The sequence below is a fragment of the Sceloporus undulatus genome, chromosome 5 (genome assembly GCF_019175285.1).
Source record: "Sceloporus undulatus isolate JIND9_A2432 ecotype Alabama chromosome 5, SceUnd_v1.1, whole genome shotgun sequence".
Taxonomy (NCBI): Eukaryota; Metazoa; Chordata; class Lepidosauria; order Squamata; family Phrynosomatidae; genus Sceloporus; species Sceloporus undulatus.
Window position 1 is genome coordinate 1,667,008 of NC_056526.1, and position 20,391 is coordinate 1,687,398.

The following is a 20,391-nucleotide window of genomic DNA, read 5'->3' on the forward strand; positions in this document are numbered from 1 at the left end:
CTGAAGAGAGAAGTATCACCCTGGAGCCACCACTCGCCCCCTCAGAGTCGACTATCAGGCTGGAGCCACCCTTTACTCCGAAGGAATCCAGGCACACCGTAGAGCCTCCGTTCACTCCCATTGAGACTGGCGCCATTGCCCCAGAGCCCCCCTACATCCCCACAGAGGCAACTACCTCCATAGAGCCCCCTTATACTCCCCGGGAACTGAGCTACACAACCCCAGAACCTCCGTATATCCCCAGAGAAACATCTACCCCACTGGACCGTCCCTATACGCCTCCGGAGTCTAGCTACACTCCACCACAGCCGCCCTACATCCCCACAGAGACGGCTGTCCCCGTGGAACGTCCATATACACCTCCAGAATCTAGGTATACCCCTCAGGAGCCTCCCTACATCCCCACGGAGACACAGATCCCTCTGGAACGTCCATATACACCTCCAGAACCTGGGTACACACCTCCGGAGCCTCCATACATCCCTGCAGAGACAGCTGCCCCAGTTGAAAACCCAAGATACAATTTAGAACCCCCCTACATACCTCAAGAGACTGGTGCCCCACTGAGGCACTCCAACACGGGTGTGGAGGAACCACACACCCCCGGGATCCCATATACCCCACCAGTGCCTCCATACATCCCTCCAGAAGTAGCTGGACCAGTGGGGCATTCAGGAGGTAAGCGGAAGGGGTCACCACGCCACCACCGGAAAAGACAACGCACTTTGGATTTCCCAAATTTTTCTCTGAAGACCGGCGCCCCTCTGCAGCATCCAATGGGCCAGAAGTCTGGCCGAAAGGCCCAGAAGAAACACATGATCCCGGTGCCCCCTTTTGAACTTCCCGCACAGTCTCCCAAGGGCATCCCGGAGCTGTATGCACCTCTGGAGCGACGAGCCGCTCTTCCCAATAAACTCTGGCCACCTTCCAAATAAGAGAACACAGCAAGTGCCACGTCTCGCCCATGACCCTTGACATATCTGGTCTTCTGGATGTCATTGGATGCATGTTCCCCAAAAGGCCACGCGCACCAATCAGTGCCATTTCTCTCCCAAATCCTGCAGTTTTTTGCAGACTCGGGACCATGGCCTGCTGTCCCCACAGGCCAAGACTCAGCAATTTTCATGGATTTCCAAGAATGCCACTGGAAGCGATGGGGAAATACAATTTCCAGTCCACGGTTGATGCAGGGCATCTTCAGGACTAGCAAGAAGGGCCTCTTGGCAAGAACGTAGGGGATGGGAAATGTCCCCCTGCCTTCAACAGCAATGTTATATGCAGGGGTGGAATGACAGTACACAGAGTGAACCATCTTTTTGCCTCTGTCTGGTTTGTCTCACAGATGGCCCTCGAACTACTAGGTGGGTCATTCAGGGCAGAAGATGAGGAGACATCTGGGGAAAGGTCCACCTCAGTGAGGAGCCATGCAATCTTACAGTCTGTTGCAGATGCAGGGAAATCATTGTTCCAGTTCAGTATCAGATGTTAGAGTAAAATATGTACTGTCCTTGGTTGGTGTCTGAACTTGTGTCTGAATGGGATTCTATAGATAGAGGGGTAACATGGATGGGGTTCCTCACCCTACTTTCTTTTATCTGAGGGACTAATGGTCCAAAACCTCTCCAAAAATAATACTTTTAGTCATGTTCTGGTCTCTGAACTCAGGCCTCATTCCCACTTACAGATAAATTAGTGTATGATCCAAATCAATGGATCAATTCGACAGTGGAGCGTGGTTCCCGCTACATTTGCCCTGATTGTATTTTTCCCCTCTAAAATAATCCACTTGTGTACACATTCATGCATGAATCGATTCATGGAAAAAGACGTGGATAAAACCAGTGTCAAAAAGACATGGGTTAAATGGGTCCAGTACATGGCCCCCCTCACCGAATTGCTTCAGCAATTCGATTTAAATGGGAACCAGGTTCATTTGAACCGGTTCAAACTGAATTGCGATCTGGTTTAAAATGTAGTGGGAATGAGGCCTCAAGAACAACAGAATTAACCGGGTGAGTAATCTTCAGGATTGGAATTTCAGGATAGTTGATATGGGAGAGTGAGCTGGCAGCTCCGCAATCTTTTAGGCTATTTTATTAAAAAAAACAAATCAGTGCATGCACAAATATACTCCTTTTGCAAAGAAACACTCTTATAACACTTTACACTGTGTAAGATTCGAATGCCTTAGTACTATAGTGCAGTCTCTTAGTAGACTGATTATAGTAATCAGATTACAGATTTATTAAAATACAGTCTGATTATAAAAGTCCTTCCAAGCATTTGAGGTTATAGACCAAGACTACAGAATCTTAAGACACAATGTCTTTCACTAAGAGGCTGTGCAGACCACCCCTAAAGAGCAGCCTGCAGTCGCCTCCGGCTGCGCCAGATCAGGGCCACGGCAACCACGTGCTGCGACCCCAATCTGGCCTTTCCATGGTGCAAAAAAGAGCTGCAAAAAGAGGCTTCTTTTTGCTTCCAGGAAAGGGTGCAATAGCCATGGTAGCATGACTTTTAGGTGTCCCTTTGGCACTGCATCATGAGGATGCAGCATCAGAGAAGCAGTGTAATGTCGTGCGCCGTGTGGAGCAGTGCCAGCATGGGGGCAGAGCCAGGAGATGCATCATATGGATGCCATGCCCTGATGCCGCTCCCAGGCCGGCCTTAATGGCCGTTATGCACAGCCCCTTAGTTAGTCTCAAACATCCTACAAGATCCCTTTGCCTGGGGTTTGCAATTTAGGGAGGGACATTTAGAATTCTCAGCTGGACAGCGCTTAGGCCTCACTGAACTACAAAGCCCAGAATGCAACAGGAGAATGCTAGGGCAGTAAATGTGGAATAGTGGCACTCTAAGAGTGTAGCGTGGCAATCTAGTTAGTGGTTTGAGTGTTGAACTAGGCTTCTGGGAGACCAGAATTTGAATACCCTTTCAGCTATGGAAACCCAATGGGTGACTTTGGGCAGGGTACACTCTCTCAGCCTCAAAGGAAGGCAGTGGGACCCCTTTGACCCAGTCTTGCCTGATTCTGATTCTTCCCCCCCCCCAAAAAAAAAACCCAGGATAGGTTCACCTCAGGGGCTCTCATAAATCAGAAACAATTTGAAGGCACACAACAATAGCATTGATTGATTGATTGATTGATTGATTGAATTTCTATCCTGCCTTTCTCTCCAAAGTGAGATTGGGGTGGTTTATAATAATCCAATGGGGGGGGGGGGGAGAAGCAGCTAAAACATTATTTGATTTAAATTAAAAGCAATTAGATGTCAGGGTTGTTAAAAACAAGCATTCAGCCAGAAACAGGACAATAGCCAGTTATTAAGGGACTGCCTTGTATCAAACAGTAAAAGTGGTCCAGAGATCGCTTGCACTTGGCCTTATCTAGTCCAGTGTCAGTTTATGTAGTACTTCAAACCCTTCTTTATCGAGACATCTACCTCTAACTGGTCTGCTATCAATCAGAAACAAGTTTGACTGACCTTTTGTTCTAGGCCACTACATATCCCATCATCATCATCATACAAGGCCACTACACATCCAATCACATAAATATTTAACTGGTGGCCATTAATCTGGCTGGCTGCCCTTGGTGGCTGCATCATCTATGACTTTTGCTTAAGGACAGTTTTGAACAACCGGTCTCATTTTTTTCCAGCTTTCCAGTTTCCCTCCTCTTTCTCTGAAATAGATTCTCTCTTTCTTTGTCTTATATTCATATTTAGGTGGCTGCATGCCCAAAAGTGGCTCCATAATCTGCCACTAACTAAATGTTTTGGGTACAGACCTCACTTACTGCCATTCTTTCTTCCAATTCAGGTCAGGTCTCCCTTATCTGAAACCCTTCGGAACAGAAGTGCCTTGGATTTTGGAATTTTTGGGGATTTTGGAATAACAATAGCAATCAGATTTCACATTTCTATACCACTTTATAGTGCTGAGCACTCCCTAAGAGGTTTACAGTGTCTTAGCCATTTGCCCCCAACAAGCTGGGTATTCATTTTACCAAGGATGGAAGGCTGAGTCCCCCTGGAATATTTGCATATATGTACGGTCAGCCCTCCTTATTATCCATAGATTCAACCATCCATATATTGAAATTATTCCAAAAATATATAACTTCTAAAGTGCAAGGCTTGATTTAGCCATTTTATATAAGGAAATGCCATTTTACTATGCCATTGTATTTAATCTGAGCATCCACAGATTTTGGTATCCATGGTGGGTCCTGGAACCAAATCACAGTAGACCCCAAGGACCCCAGCGGATACCAAGGGAAGAATCGTTGAATCATAGAGTTGGAAGAGACCCCAAGGGCCACCCAGTCCAACTCCTATTCTGCCATGCAGGAACTCTCAGTCAAAGCATCCCCAAGAGATGGCCATCCAGCTCTGCTTAAAGACCTGCAAGGAAGGAGACTCCAAAACACTCCAAGGGAATATGTTCCACTGTCGAACAGCCCTTACTGTCAGGAAGTTCCTCCTAATGTTGAGCTGGAATCGCTTTCCCTGTAGCTTGCATCCACTGCTGATTGTGTCCTATTCTCTGCAGTAGCAGAAAACAAGCTTACTCCACCCTTGACATGGCACCCCTTCAAATACTTAAACAGGGCTATCCTATCACCTCTTGACCTTCTCTTCTCCAGGCTAAATGTAATGTAATATCTTAGAGATGGGGCTCAAGCTATATGTTCCATATACTCCTTATAAACATAACTCGGAGGTATATCATGTCATTTAATAAATTTGTGCATGAAACAATGTTTGTGTACACTGAACCATCAAAAAGCAAAGGTGTCGCCATTTCATCCACCCTTGTGGATAATTCTGTATTTTGGAGTATTTTGGATTTGGGGATTCTGGATAAAAGAGGCTCGACCTGTGTATATGCTGCAGAAAGTAAAGTTTTGCAACACAACATACACAAAATATAGCATCCGGCCTATAATAGGGAACCCTCTGTAGCCTTGCCTTCCAATTTCTGCTGTTTGTCTGCGCTGAGTATAAGGTCTTGATTAATATCAAGAGATGTGTGTAAATTGAGACTGATATAAATGGAAAGGACCAGTTCCATATGGAATCATTGGAAATGGGTTCAAACTAACAATAGCAAAAGCAATAGCAAGTACATTTCTATACCAATTATCAGTGAACTAGCACTCCCTAAGCGGTTTAGTGTGTAAGCCAATTGTCCCCAACTAGCTGGGTACACATTTTACTGACCTACGAAAGGATGGAAGGCTGAGAACCTTGGAGCCCTGCAAGGATCGAACTCACAACCTTGTGGCTGCAGGACCGGCACCATCAGGGCTCCCTACAGGAAAAGAGATTCCAGCTAAACCTCTGGAAAAACATCCAGACAGTAAGAACGGTTTCACAGTTGAAGACCCTGCTGCCTCAGAGGGTGGTGAAGCCTCCTTCGTTGGAGGCTGTTTTTAAACAAAGGCTGGATGGTCATCTATCCCGGAGAGGGTTTAGACCGTGTCTTCCTGTATGGCAGAAGGGGTTTGGACTGGATGGCCCTTGGGGTCTCTTCCAACTCTAGGATTCTGTGACTCTAAGTGGTGAACTCTCCATATCACAAGTGGTCATCCTTAGAGTTCAGGGGTTTGCCCTGAAATCTCAGGGCCCAGAATAGTCCCATCCTGGCAACCTTAACCAGGAGACAGGATTCCACTGCGTGGAAATGAAGCATGGAAAAGAATTCTGCCAGGCTTGAGATTCTCATCAAAACCACCTATTTTGAACCTGTGTGACAGTCTGCAAGACCAAAGTGCGCTTTCCCTCACAAAATCACATGCACGCAAGGCTTGCATTGTCTTTCATAGGCACAAAAAATGCAAACAGCGGAAAGTGCTTTTGCAAGGTGTTTGTATTTCCTTTTTGCATCCAGTTTCTCCATGATGTTGGAGCGTGTCCAGAGGAGGAGAAATTGGAGCATGTCCAGAGGAGGGTGACCAAAAATGGCGAAGGATCTGGAAGGAAACCATGCCCTTTGAGGAAAGATTTAGGGAGCAGGGGATGTTTAGTCTGGAAAAAAGATGGTTAAGGGTTGATATGATGGCCCTGTTTAAGTATTTGAAGGGATGTCATATTGAGAGGGAGCACACCTGTTTTATGCTGTTCCAGAAAATAAGACATGGAGCAATGGATGCAATCACCAGGAAAAGAGATTCCAGCGCATATTAGGAGGACCTTCCTAACAGTAAGGGCTGTTCAACAGTCGAACCTATTCCCTTGGATATTTTGGTGGAATCTCCTTCTTTGGAGGTCTTTAAATGGAGGCTGGATGCTCATCTGTTGGGGATGCTTTGATTGAGAGTTCCTGCATGGCAGAGTGGGGTTGGACCAGGTGGCCCAACTCTATGATTCTATGTGGAGGAGCCTGGAATGTCTCAAAGCGGTCGATGCCCATGGGTACCCCATTGGGTGCTTTTTCCCAGTCCTCCATTCCATGGAGGACTAGAGGAACCTCTATGGGGAGGGGAATTCCATGTGATGTCATACAGAACCTGGCTGTTTATGATGCCAGGCACTGAGGGAGCTGGAAGCGGAAACCTCCATGAGGATGAAGAGGCTGATCCTGCCCCTCCTGGCCCTCACCACAGTCAGGTCCATGCCTGCCTTAGAAGACAAATGCAAGTAAGTGATTGTCCTTTAGGGCAACCCTGTTCTCCTGCAGATGCTGCCTCCTCCATCCCTCTGCAAAGATGCTTTTCCTAGAAAGAGAGAGAGAAACAGGCCAAAGGCTGAGCCAAAGCAGAGGAAAGGGGGATTGGGGTGCTGGTGGTCCCACAACCCTTGGGACACACCAAGCCTCATGGCTGGGTATTATTATGTCCCCTCCAAGGATCTGTGGGTGGCATATACACCAATACATGTGGGTAAAATTAAAAGGCGTTGCTGTGTTAAGTCAGGAATATCGCTACACAAAGGGATCTTGTTGCAGCTCTGAGACTAACTGAGTGAAAGAAGTTGTAGCAGAGGTTTTCTAGACTTGGTCTACTTTCTCAGATGGATGGAGTGATATCTTCCAGGAACAGACCTCTGTAAGCAGGCTAGGTGAATAGCCATAGAAATGCAAAGCCTGGCATGGTGATGAGGTGATAAGTCCAATGTTAACAAAGGCAGGAGGAAAGATGTTGCCATAGGAATGGTGGAGGGAGTTTGGGAATGTGGTTTGTGCAGGATGGGAACCAGAAAAGAGATGTGATGAACTGGTCAAGAGCAACCTCATGAGACTGGGGTGTTAACCAGGGTTATAATATATGTAATGAGCTGAGAAACCATTGCCTCTGTTTAACCCACTGATGATGGATTGGAGTTTGTGGATATATTGCAATTCAGCTGTTTCTACTGCCTTTGTCCCTCAATGACCATAGTTAAAACTGAGCTTGTCACCTCACCACCAGGACCACAAGTTTTGCATTTCCATGGGTACTCATAAAGTCTGATTATAAATAGGTTTTTGTGAGTTTTTCGGGCTCTATGGCCATGTTCTGGAAGAGTTTATTCCTGACATTTTGCCAGCAGCATCTATGGCTGGCATCTTCAGAGAATGCTGGCAGGGAAGAGAGTGGGGCATATATACTGTTGGTTGAGAGGAAGTGATTTCCATGCCAATCTGTGTATTGTTCTGTTACTGAATGGCAAGGACTCAGGAGGTCTATTTAATTAATGATCCATTGTCTGCTGGGAAAACCCCTGACCCTGGGAGGTTTGCATTTGCTTTTGCTGGGTCATGATTTTGGTGTTTTTTGGGACTGGTACTCAAACTTTGTTCACTTTAAGGGGTTCTTCTTTCCTGTTGAAGTTGTCCAAGTGTTTGTGGATTCAATGGCTTCCCTGTGCATCCTGACATGGTAGTGGTTGGTATAGTCCAGAATTTCAGTGTTTTCAAACAGCATTTTGTGCCCAGGATGGTTCATAATGTGTTCTGCTTCTGCTGATTTTTCCAGCTGACCCAGTCTGCAGCGTCTCTCTGTTCCTTGATCTGTGTTTGGACACTGCGTTTGGTGTCCCCTATGTGGACTTGTCCACAGCTGCACCGTATGCGGTCAACTCCTGCGGCTGTGAGAGGGTCTCTGGTCCTTCGCTGAGCGCAGCATTTGCTGGATTTTCTTGGTCGCTTTGTAGACCATTTGGAGTTGTGTTTCTTCACCAGTTTTCTTATTCTGTCTGTGATTCTTTGATGTATGGTAAAAATACTCAGCAGATGCAACTGAACATCACCCAGTGTCAGGAGGTTTCCCAGCAGAGCATGGATCACCAATTAAATAGATGCAAATCCTCCTCGCATATCCTCCCACTATGAGGCCTTGCCATTCAACAACAGACCAACACACAGATTAACATGTAACTCACTTCCTCTCAACCCAGGGTCACACAGTATATATATATACCCCACTCTCTTCCATGCCAGCCTTCTCTGAAGATGCCAGCCACAGATGCTGGCGAAACATCTGGAATAAACTCTTCCAGAACATGGCCACATAATTTAAAAAAAACCACAAAAACTATTAAAGCCAACTATTAAAGACTTCAACTTCACATCTGATTATAAATGTCCTTCCTGAGTATTAGTTCACTCCATGCATCTGAGGAAGAAGACCAAGTCTACAAAGGTGGTGCTATGATGTGTTTTTGTTCAGTTAGTCTCAAAGGTGCCACAAGATCCTTTTGCAAGGTACCAATATATGTGGACACACTTTGATGACACAGAGTTAGGTGTGTGTACATCCCCTGTTTGGGGACATCTGAATATTTCCCTGTGCAACTCTGTTTTCTCAAGGCAGTTTCCAAATACTGCAGGGATGGCAAGGGAAAGGTACCTAGGTGGGTCACTTTTCCCAGAGCAGTGAAATGTTCTTGCATTACACCTCTCGCTGGTAAAGGGATGGCCCTTGGTCATGCCAGGTGAGAGGAATCCCTTCACACAACCAAATTCTGGTTGATTCCTGACGCACAGTGGCTACAAAAGTCACAAAAGGTCAAGATGAGGAATGAAGACTTGTCAGGAGCAAACCTATGACAAAGGTAGGACTTGAGAACCCTATCTTTCGTGGGATGATATCAGTTCTCTGTTCCTGGTGTGATCGCGGGAAGGACTTTCAGACAATGTTGAGCAGATCCTGTTGTTAACCCATCCGAAAAGCATGATTGACCATGATCGCGCAAAAGACTTTCAGATGACGTTGCACAGAGCCCGTCTTTAACCTGTCATTAACCCATCATTAAAGTGACATTGGCCGGCATTTTGCATTAATGGATGTTTGTGTTATTGCAGTGCCACTTTAATGACAGGTTAATGGCGGGATTGGTGCTATGATTTGAAAGCCTTTTGCACTATCGCAGTCACAGACGGGATAAAGATGGGATAAGGATGGGGGAGCAATCCCATCCCTATCCCGCCTGTGTATGATAATCTCCATATTCTGCTTTCACGACTCTAAATAAACTGCAGAGGGAAAGGTTTTGGAAGGAAGGAAGGAGATACATTTTTTAAAAAATCCAGGGATCTTGGTGGTGGTCTCCTTGGAGTCCTGACTGTGGTTTCTATTTCCAGCGGGATTTGCGGGCGGCGACCCCTGGCCCCCTCGCACAGCAACCCCTTCCCGGTTGTCGGAGGAGTCAACTCCCTGCCAGGGGCCTGGCCATGGATGGTGAGCATCCGGATCCCGTCAAAGGCCGGCTTCCAGCACACTTGTGGAGGGTCCCTCATTGGTGCCACATGGGTGATGACTGCGGCTCACTGCTTCAAGGATAAGAGGTGAGTGGAATGGGCCCAGCTTCCTAAGCCATTCCTCATAGAGATTAGTTTGCAGAAACTTTACTACCTTGGGCCCTGTCTGCACACGTCAAAAGGCCCATTCCTTCCTCCCCCGTTCTGGTATCCTCCTGTTCAGACAATGCATGTTCAAACTTCAGAGCTGGTTCAACTGCACCAAAACTGGGGTATAAAATGTTTTTTAAAAACTACCACCTTCAATTCGGAGTGTAGTGGGGTCTCCTTCTTTGGAGGTTTTTAAACAGAGGCTGTATGGCCATCTGTCCCAGGTGAGCTTTTGATGTTGAGTTCCTGCAATGTAGAATGGGGTTGGATTGAATGGCCCTTGAGGTCTCTTCCAACCCTATGATTCTATGATCCCTGTGTGGCCACAATAACTGTCTACACAGGGTCCCGCTGTGCCAACGGCTGTATCTGCTGATGCCACAAGTTGCTTGCTTCTGAAGTCAGAACAAGTTGCCCAGTCATCGTTGGACATCTTGTTCTGACCTCAGAAGTGAGTGACCCACAGCTCCAGTGGTTGCACCAGATGGCCCAGCAGGATGACCATGCAGACAGCAACTGTTGCATCGGAAAAGATGCCCAGGTTGGGTCAGCTGTGGGGCCAGGATACTCCAGCCAACAATCAGGAATTTTGGGAGCTGAAGTCCAAAATGTCTGGTGGACCAAAGTTTGGGAATTGCTGGCCTAGATCCATCTCACACATACAGCTGTCTAATAGCCCTTCTTCCCACCTGAGAGCCAGAGAGGGCCACAGCAGTCAACATGAATAGTAGTCATGACTGGCCTAAGTTGAGCAATGGACTGGCCTCACGTAAGACTTCTCCTTGTGCGCCTTCTCTCTTCCAGGCATCTCACCAACTGGGAGCTAGTGCTAGGTGCCACACACTTGTCCCGGCCAGGCCCTGACGCTGAGGTCCGCTTCCCCAAGAGAGTGGTGGAGCATGCCGAGTACCAGCCATACCACCAAACCAATGACATTGCCCTGATAGAGCTGGATGAGCCCGTCCTCTGCAATGACTACATCCAGCCAGCCTGCCTTCCAGACGACTCTGTGAATGTCTCCACCATGTCCCACTGCTACGTCGCGGGCTGGGGCTTCACGCATGAGAAATGTGAGAGGGGGAAAATGCAGCAAAGCTTGTGACATTGTCTTGATAAGTATCCTTTTTTAAGAAAGAGGAAAGCCTGGGAAGGGATTGGGAGAGGAGGGCAGCAGAACAACTACTTGCTAAGTCAGCAGAGGAAAAGTAGGTGTTCACCCATACAGACACACACACACACACACACACACACACACACACACACGTCTCTCCCTACTACACACGCAAAAAACTCATTCCCACTTACATTTAAACCTGTTTGCGATTCGACTTCACTCTGTGTTGGTAAATTGATTCCAAAAGGTCCATTGTTCCCACGATGAAAGTGGATCTTTTCATTATCCCCTTGTAATTGCTTCTTTTTTGGCACGGTTGTCATCCCCACTAGTTTGCACCACTCCAAAATGCATGTCAGTCATCTGTGCATCACCAGTGACATAAGAGGCAGCCCGGGCAGCCTGGCTTGGGAACTATCTATACATCTAAATATTGATAGAAGATTTGAGTCATTGGTTTTGCAACTACTTGCCTCACTATGAGCTGCCGTCAGATCACCCGGGTAATTGCAATTGCAAGTAGAAATTGTAATTGTAATTGCAATTGCAAGTAGCTGCAAAAACAATGGATCAAATTTTGAATCAATTTTTTTTAAAAAATGATAGAATATTTGATTCATTAATAATAATAATAATAATAATAATTATTATTATTATTATTTGTATCCTGCCTCTCCCTGTATTGGAGAGGCGGGTAACAAAACATAAGAACAATAAAAATAGATCACAACAAACCACAAGTAAAAACATGGCAAAACATTTAAAATCCAATTCCCTATCTCCCTCCCTCCTTAAAATACCATTAAAAATGACAGCTCCCAACTGCAGAGTTAACATTTCGAGGAGGTCAATTTGGGAAGGCCTAGAATCATAGAATCATAGAAACGTAGAGTTGGAAGAGACCACAAGGGCCCTCCAGTCCAACCCCATTCTGCCATGCAGGAAATCCAAATCAAAGCATCCCCGACAGATGGCCATCTAGCCTCTGCTTAAAGACCTCCAGGGAAGGAGACTCTATCACACTCCGGGGGAGTTTGTTCCACTGTCAAACAGCCCTGACTCTCAGGAAGTTCCTCCTAATGTTGAGGTGGAATCTCTTTTCCTGCAGCTTGCATCCATTGCTCCGGGTCCTAGTCTCTGGAGCAGCAGAAAACAAGCTTGCTCCCTCCTCAATATGACATCCCTTTAAATATTTGTACAGGGCGATCATATCACCTCTTAACCTTCTTTTCTCCAGGCTAAACATCCCCAGCTCCCTGAGTTTCCAGACCTTTCACCATTTTAGTTGCCCTCCTCTGGACACATGGCTCCAGTTTCTCAATGTCCTTTTTGAATTGTGGTGCCCAGAACTGGACACAATATTCTTGGTGGGGCCTGACCAAAGCAGAATATAGTGGCACTATGACTTCCCTTGATCTAGGCACTATACTTCTATTGATGCAGCCTAAAATTGCATTGGCCTTGTTAGCTGCCGCATCACACTGTTCACTCATGTTCAACTTGTAGTCTACTTGGACTCCTAGATCCCTTTCACACGTAGAAGTCTCTCATTCAGCTAAGTGTCCCCCATGATCCTATATCTATGCTTTTCGTTTTTCCTCCCTAAGTGCAGTACCTTACATTTCTCTGTGTTGAATTTCATTTTGTTAGCTTTGGCCCAGCTTTCTAGTCTATTCAGGTCATTTTGAATCTTGATCCTGTCCTCTGGAGTATTAGCTATTCCCCCTAATTTGGTGTCATCTGCAAATCTGATAAGTATGCTCCCAATTCTGTCATCCAGGTCATTGATAAAGATGTTGAATAGCACTGGGCCCAGGACAGAGCCCCACTGGACACCCCACTGGTCACTTCTCTCCAGGATGAAAAGGAGCCATTGTTGAGCACCCTTTGGGATCGGCCGGTCAACCAATTACAGATCCATGTAACAGTTCCTTTGTCTAGCCCACATTTTACCAGCTTGTTTGCAAGAATGTCATGGGGAACTTTGTCAAAGGCCTTACTGAAATCCAGATATACTACATCCACAGCATTCCCTTCATCTTCCAAGCTGGTAATTTTATCAAAGAAAGAGATTAGGTTTGTCTGGCATGACTTCTTTCTCTGAAATCCATGTTGACTTTTTGTGATGATGGCATTGCCTTCTAGATGTTCACAGACTCTCTGTTTAAGGATCTGCTCCAGAATCTTTCCTAGTACTGATGTCAGACTAACTGGACGATAATTGTTGGGATCCTCTTTTTTCCCCTTTTTGAAGATGGGGACAACGTTTGCCCTCCTCCAGTTCTCAAAGATTATTGCCAATGGCTCCGATATTACATTTGCCAGTTCTTTTAATACCCTTGGATGGAGTTCATCTGGTCCCGGAGACTTAAATTCGTTTAGATTAATAAGGTATTCCTCTACTATCTCTTTACTTATTCTGTGCTGAAATTCCCCTGTTCTGTCCTCTGCTCCATTATCTTCAGGTTGAGCCCCTTTGCCTTTTCTGAGAAGACGGAGGCAAAGAAGGTCTTGAGTAATTCTGCCTTCTCTCTGTCTTCTGTTCGCATTTTGCCATCTTCTCCATTCAGTGAACCTACCGTTTCCTTCTTCTTCCTTTTGCTGCGGACATATCCAAAAAAGCCCTTTTTGTTGTTCTTAACCTCTCTAGCAAGCCTGAGTTCATTCTGTGCTTTGGCTTTTCTGACTTTACCCCTACATGTGCTTGCTATTTGTTTGAATTCCTCTTTGGTGGTTTCCCCATTTTTCCATTTCTTATACATCTTCCGTTTCAAACTCAGCTCAGTTGAAAGTTCTTTAGTCATCCATCCTGGTTTCTTGAGACATCTCCCATTTTTCTTTCTCACTGGAACTGTTTGAAATTGTGCCTTCAGAATCTCCCTTTTAAGAAACTCCCATCCATCTTGAGCTCCCTTCTCTTTTAGTATTGTTGACCATGGGATCACACCCAGTATTTCTTTAAGTTTACTAAAATCAGCTTTCTTAAAGTCTAGGATGCGTGTCTGACTCTGCCTGGCTTCTCCTTTCCATTGTATAACAAACTCCAGGAGAACATGGTCACTCCCACCTAAGGATGCCAGAAGAGATCCGTTTTCATTGCCTTCTTAAAGGCCTCCAAAGTCTGGTTTTCCTAGACTGCAAGAGATTCTTCCCAGAGGAAGACCTGAGAGTGCAGGGGGAAGGATTGTATGGGAGGAGGCCTTCCCTCAGGTAAGCTGGACCCAAGCCATGCAGGGCTTTATAGGTAATGACCAACACCTTATACTGTGCCCAGAAGCTAATAGGCAGCCAGTGTAGGGATTTTAAGATAGGTGTAATAGGATCAAATTTCGAACTCCCTGCAACCAATCTGGCTGCCATATTTTGGACCAGTTGCAGCTTCCGAACATGGCATGAGGGTTGCCCCATGTAGAGTGCATTACAGAAATCGAGACAAGGGGTTACCGGTTAATGTACAACCGTTTCTAGGTTTTCCCATTCCAGGAAGGGTCATAGCTGGCATATCAGCCAAAGCTGATAACAGGCACTCCTGGCCGTCACGTCCACCTGAGAAGACAGCTGAAGTGACGAGTCCAGGAGTAGCCTCAAGCTACGGACACAGTCTTTTAGGGGAAGTGTGACCCCGTCCAGAACTGGAGAGCTTATCACCATTCCCGCATTAGGATTGCCTATAGTGAGTACCTCCGTTTTATTTGGATTCAGTTTAAGCCTATTTTCCCTCATCCAATCCATTACTGACCTCAGACAGCCATTCAGAGGGGAGATGCCATCCTTGGTCCCTGAAGCAGTCCGAGACATAGAGAAGCAAATTTGGGTGTCATCAGCGTACTGATAATACTCCGCCCCATGTCTCCGGATGATCTCACCCAGCAGCTTCATGTAAATGTTGAAGAGCATTGGAGACAGTATTGCGCCTTGAGGGACACCCGATTTGAGCTCCCTCTTGGCCGAACAACTGTCCCCAAGCGACACCATCTGGAACCTGCCCGAGAGATAGGACCAGAACCACTGCAGAGCAGTGCCCCCGATTCCTAACCCTCTCAAGCGTTCCAGAAGGATACCATAGTTAATGCTATCGAAGGCCGCTGAGAGGTCCAAGAGCACCAACAGGTCCACACTTCCCCTGTCCATACACAGATTCCTTGGTTTTGCAACTACTTTCCTCACTTATTGCAAGTAGTTGCAAAATCAGTGAACCAAATCTTCTATCAATTTTATTCTTAAAAAAATCATGCGCCCGTAGGTCACAGCACAAGCACAAAGGCAGTGCTGGGGTGGGGGGGGTGGGGGGGTGGATCTACCAAAAAGTGGAGAGGAATGGTAAACACCTCTATGACACTAGTCCTTCCAGACTGATGCAATTCAGATCCGTCCTTCTCACTTGTTGAACATGCTTCGGAATCGATTCTTTCCAAAAGAACCACTAGAAAACTATTGTCTGGAAAAAGTGGGTTTTTTGTGTTTGCCTCGGTTCATTGCAATTGAAACCGATCACAGTAGGATCGGAACCAGTTTCAAATGGCAATGACGGTCATATAACCTGATCAGCAATTCTCTTTAAATCATAGTGGGAACGCGGGCCTAGTCTTCCAAAATGTCAAAATCAAGTGCAGATCTTCTTTCCTGTTGAAGTTGTCCAGATGCTTGTGGACAAGTTAGCAAAGTCCTGAAAAACACCAAAATCAAGACCCAGCAAATGCAAATGAGAAACCACCCAGGGTCAGGGGTTTTCCCTAATTAAACAGACACTAATCCTCTTTGCATTATATCCTCCCACCCAGAAGCCTTGCCATTCAACAACAGAACAATACACAGATCGACATGGAAATCACTCCTCCCACATCTAGGGTCACACAGTATGTGTGTGTGTGTGTGTATGTATGTGTGCGTGTGTGTGTGTATATATATATATATGTGTGTGTGTGTATGTGTGCGTGTGTGTATATATATATGTGTGTGTGTGTATGTGTGCGTGTGTGCATGCGTGTGTGTGTGTATATATATGTGTGTATGTGTGCATGTGTGTGTGTATATATATATATGTGTGTGTATGTGTGCGTGTGTGCGTGCGTGCGTGTGTGAGTGTGTGTGTATATGTGTGTGTGTGTGTGTATGTGTGTGTGCGTGCGTGTGTGTATATATATGTGTGTGTGTGTGTGTGTATATATATATATCTCCAACTCTCTTCCACACCAGCATTCTCTGAAGATGCCAGCCACAACTGCTGGTGACAGATCAGGAACAAACTCTTGTAGAACATGGCCACAGGGCCCCCCAAAACCCACAAAAAACTATGGATGCCAGCCATGAAATCCTTCGACTTCACAATGGAGATCTATGCTTTATTAACCTTTGGGAGAAGCTGGTGAAGAAGGCTTGTCTGTTTCCCCGTTTCCCCCATCTTCTGCCATTCACACACAGTCAATAAGGCATTCTGGAGGCAGCTGCTATTTACGTTACCTGTTGTAGGATAGCACACAGTGTAGCTGCACCCTTAGTTTGGGTTTTGGGGTCTTTTGAAGAACTTTGCAAGATTAAGTTCAGCAATTTAAGTCAAAGCAGAGTGCCTGCCCCATAGTCACCAGCTGCTTCTGCAAAAAGTGTGTGGCGCATGGAACTTGCATTGGGGTAATTCCCGTCTCCTTGCAGCTAAAATGACGTCGGACATCTTGAAGGAGGCCAAGGTAGATCTCATATCGGTCCACAAGTGCAACAGCACCAACTGGTACTACGGAAGCATCACCGACAACAACCTCTGTGCAGGATTCGAGGGAGGAGGCATTGACACGTGTCAGGTGTGTGTAAACAAGCATGGAGTGCAATGCTTGGGGGTCTGTAACTCCTCTTCCCAGGCAGCTTTAGCCTTGTTAGCTGTTGCTACAGATTGTTGAGAAGTCTGGAAACCATTGCACTGTTTGAGGAGCAGCAAAAGGAGCTAGGTATGTTTAACTCTGGGGAAGAGGGCACACGGTAGCCATGTTTGAGTATTTGAAGGAAGGTCTTACTGAGGAAGGAGCAAGCTTGTTTTCTGATGCTCCAGGGACTAGGACACAGAGCAATGAATTCAAACTACAGGAAAAGAGGTTCTAGCTAAACATTAGGAAGATCTTTCTGAGGGTAAGGGCTGTTCAACGGTGGAAGACTCTTCCTCTGAAAGTGGTAGAGTCTCCTCCTTTGGAAGTCTTTGAACAGAGGTTGAGTGACCATCTGCTTAGCCCAAAAAACCCACAAAAAACGACATCTGCTTAGACTTCTGTTTAAAGCGAGGGCTTGGATGGGGTCTTCCTGCATGGCAGAATAGGGTTGGATTTAATGACTGTTGGGATCTCTTCCAACTCTATGATTGTATGGTTCAATGAAATATTTGAAGGGATCTAGGAGTCCTAGTAGACCATAAGTTGATCATGAGTCAACAGTGCGATACCACAGCTAAAAAGGCCAATGCGATTCTAGGCTGCATCAATAGAAGCATAGTGTCTAGATCAAGGTAAGTTACAGAGCCACTCTATTCTGCTTTGGTCAGGCCTCACCTGGAATAATCCTGGGTCCAGTTCTGGGCAAAACAATTCAAGAAGGATGTGGAGAATCTGGAGGGTGACCAAAATGGTGAAGGGCCTGGAAACCACAAAGCCCTGTGAGGAGAGACTAAGGGAAGCCTGGAGAATGGAAGGTTAAAGGGTGACATGAGAGCCATGGTTCAGCCTTTGACTTAGGGAGATGGAGACGGCCATCTGTCGGGGTGCTTGGATTTAGATTTCCTGCATGGCAGAATGGGGTTGGGTTGATGACCCTTGAGATCTGTTCCAACGCCTTGATTCTATGATTCTGTGTCTTCTTGCATGGCAGAATGGGGCTGGACAGGAAAGCCCTTGGGGGTCTCTTCCAACTCTTATGGTTCTATGTTTTCTCTTGAGCCCCAATCAGGCCAGCTGCTTTTCTTACCACAGTTGGAAGAGGCCTCAAGAGCATCCAGTCCACTTCCTTCTGCCATGCAGGAAGACACCGTCAAAGCACTCCCCGCGACAGATGCCCATCCAGCCTCTGCTTTCAAAACCTCTAAATGAGGATTCTAGTCCAAAGCAGTATATTCTACTGTTGAACAGTTCTTTCTAATGTTTACATGGAATCTCTCTTCTTGTAGTTTTAATCCATCGCTCCAGGTCCTGTTCTCTGCAGCAGCAGAAAACAAGCTTGCTCCATCGTCAGTATGACATCCCTTCAAACTGGGCTATCATGTCCCCTGTTCACCTTCTTTTCTCCAGGCTAGACATTCCCAACTCCCTAAGCCATTCCTCATAGGGCATGACTTCCAGACCTTTCACTATTTTGGTGGCCCTCCCTTGGACTGGCTCCTGCTTCTCAATATACAGTAAATAAAATAAATAAACAACAGACATCCTTTTTGAATTGTGGAGCCCAGAAGTGGACGCAGGATTATTCCAGGTGGGGCCTGACCAAAGCAGAACATAGTGGCACGATTACCTCCCTTGATCTAGACACTATACTTCTATTGACGCAGCCTAAAATTGCCTTGGCATTTTTAGCTGCCACATTGCACTGTTGACTCATTTTCAACTTGTGGTCCACTCTAGGACTCCTATATCCCTTTCACATGGACTGTTTTCATCATGCCCCCCTTCCAGCGGTCTTTTAGGTTACATTTCTCTGTCTTCTGTCTGAAATGTGACAATGGTGGCCTCTTCTTGTGTTGGTTCTCTTAGGGGAAAGAACTGGGGCCTGAGACGTGGGGTGCCTAGCCACATGTGTCCTCTTTCTCTCCTTTCCTGCTGCAGGGCGACAGTGGTGGCCCCCTCATGTGCAGGGAATCGAGGTCTGAGCGCTTCTGGGCGGTTGGCATCACCAGCTGGGGAATGGGTTGTGCCAGGGTGCAAAAGCCCGGCGTCTACACCTCCACGCAGCTCTTCTACGACTGGATTCAGAGCTACACGACGGAGGAGCCTGTCAGCGAGGCCAGTCCCCTGCCACAGTCATCAGAGCCCACACCTGTGGTGCAGACTGTGTATGTGCCAACGATAGTGATACAAACCCTGCCTGAAACATCAATCCAAACAGAGACCGCCTCTGTAGGAACCGTGAGCCCACCACCAAGCCCAGAGACGCAGACATTGCCTCCACCTCCAACGACATCCCAAATGGAAACCTCGCCACAACCAGAGCCGCCTCCTTCGCCACCAGTGGCCCAGTCACAACCACAGGGGGCGGACCAGTCCGAGCAAAGGTCTGTTGCCGAAACTGAGACCCCTTCCGTGCCCACAACCGCCGCCCCTCCCACACCCCAGACCCCAGCCCCACCTCCTAAGCCCCCCAAACGCAAACACACGGTCATTTCCAGTGTCCAGTGGGGCAGCCGTTGGAGCCCAAAGTGGCCTAGTTTTTGGCCAAGCAACAGACAGTCAAACACCCAAAACTAGGCCTTGGCCTTGGCCTTGTGAGGCCCAGCGGGACGCTTGAACTCTGCAGAAGGTTCGCTTTTGCAAGGGAGCCATTCTGCAAGGGAACCTGATAGAAACATCCAGCAATCATCATAAGATGCGATAGTCACACTTAAAATAAAGCATACAACAACCCAGACTATTTCCATTTCTCTTTCCTTGATATTTTGGGAATGTAAATCTTGATTTCTTTTGTTTCTACAGTCAGCCTTTAGTATTATCCACAGGTTCCTTATCCACAGATTCAACCATCCAAGGCTTGATATATATATATATATATATATATATATATATATATATATATTCCTGAAAGCAAATCTGATTCTGCATTTTGTATAACGGTCCCCATTTTACTAGACCACTGTATTTAATGGGAGTTGAAATCCACAGATTTTGGTATCCATGGGGGCTCTTGGAACCAAACCCCAGTGGATACAAGGGCCCACTGCAGAAGTAGTATTAGCAGTACAGTAGTAGAAGTAGTAACAGCAACCCATTGTATATAAAGAGACATAAACATCCATCGATTTTGCAATTCATAGGGAATCCTGGAACCAAACCCCAGTGGATACCAAAGGCCCACTGTAGTAGTAGCAGTAGTAGTAGTAACAACAATGCATTGTATATAATGGGACTTAAACATCCATGGGTTTTGGAATCCACGAGGGATCTGGAACCAAACCCTGGTGGATACCAAGGGCCCACTGTACAAGCAAAAGCAGAAGGGCTGAGTGGTGTTATGGACTTTTGGGGGGAAATGTTGCTCTGCTTATTAGAGAAATTAAGGTAAAGTATGGTTATGTGTATGATGTGCAGCAAAAGGAATAAGGTAAGTGACCTGTTGGGAAGGTACTGGAGAATGGTGAGTGTTTGCATAGGTTTGTTAAAAAGGCTGGATGTAGGAGATTTGGGCTGCAGAAATAGTGGGCTAATTATTCATATTCATGTATCTTCCTCTCTGGAGCTGCATCAGCACTGCAAAATTAATGC

General features: G+C 46.3%; 1 protein-coding gene across 1 annotated transcript; it reads left to right on the forward strand.

Moving 5' to 3' along the window:
• Positions 1–6,570: 6,570 nt before the first annotated feature.
• Positions 6,571–19,530, forward strand: ACR (acrosin). Its single transcript, XM_042470881.1, has 5 exons — positions 6,571–6,644; positions 9,568–9,771; positions 10,639–10,904; positions 16,598–16,743; positions 18,742–19,530. The coding sequence occupies exons 1-5, from the start codon at positions 6,571–6,573 to the stop codon at positions 19,378–19,380; spliced, it is 1,329 nt and encodes a 442-aa protein (XP_042326815.1). The 3' UTR covers positions 19,381–19,530.
• Positions 19,531–20,391: the final 861 nt, after the last annotated feature.

Coding starts and splice junctions, on each gene's coding strand:
- ACR (XM_042470881.1), top strand. CDS start 6,571: ATGAAGAGGCTGATCCTGCCCCTCCTGGCCCTCACCACAGTCAGGTCC. Junction 9,772..10,638: donor CACTGCTTCAAGGATAAGAG/GTGAGTGGAATG, acceptor TCTCTCTTCCAG/GCATCTCACCAACTGGGAGC. Junction 10,905..16,597: donor GGGCTTCACGCATGAGAAAT/GTGAGAGGGGGA, acceptor GTCTCCTTGCAG/CTAAAATGACGTCGGACATC.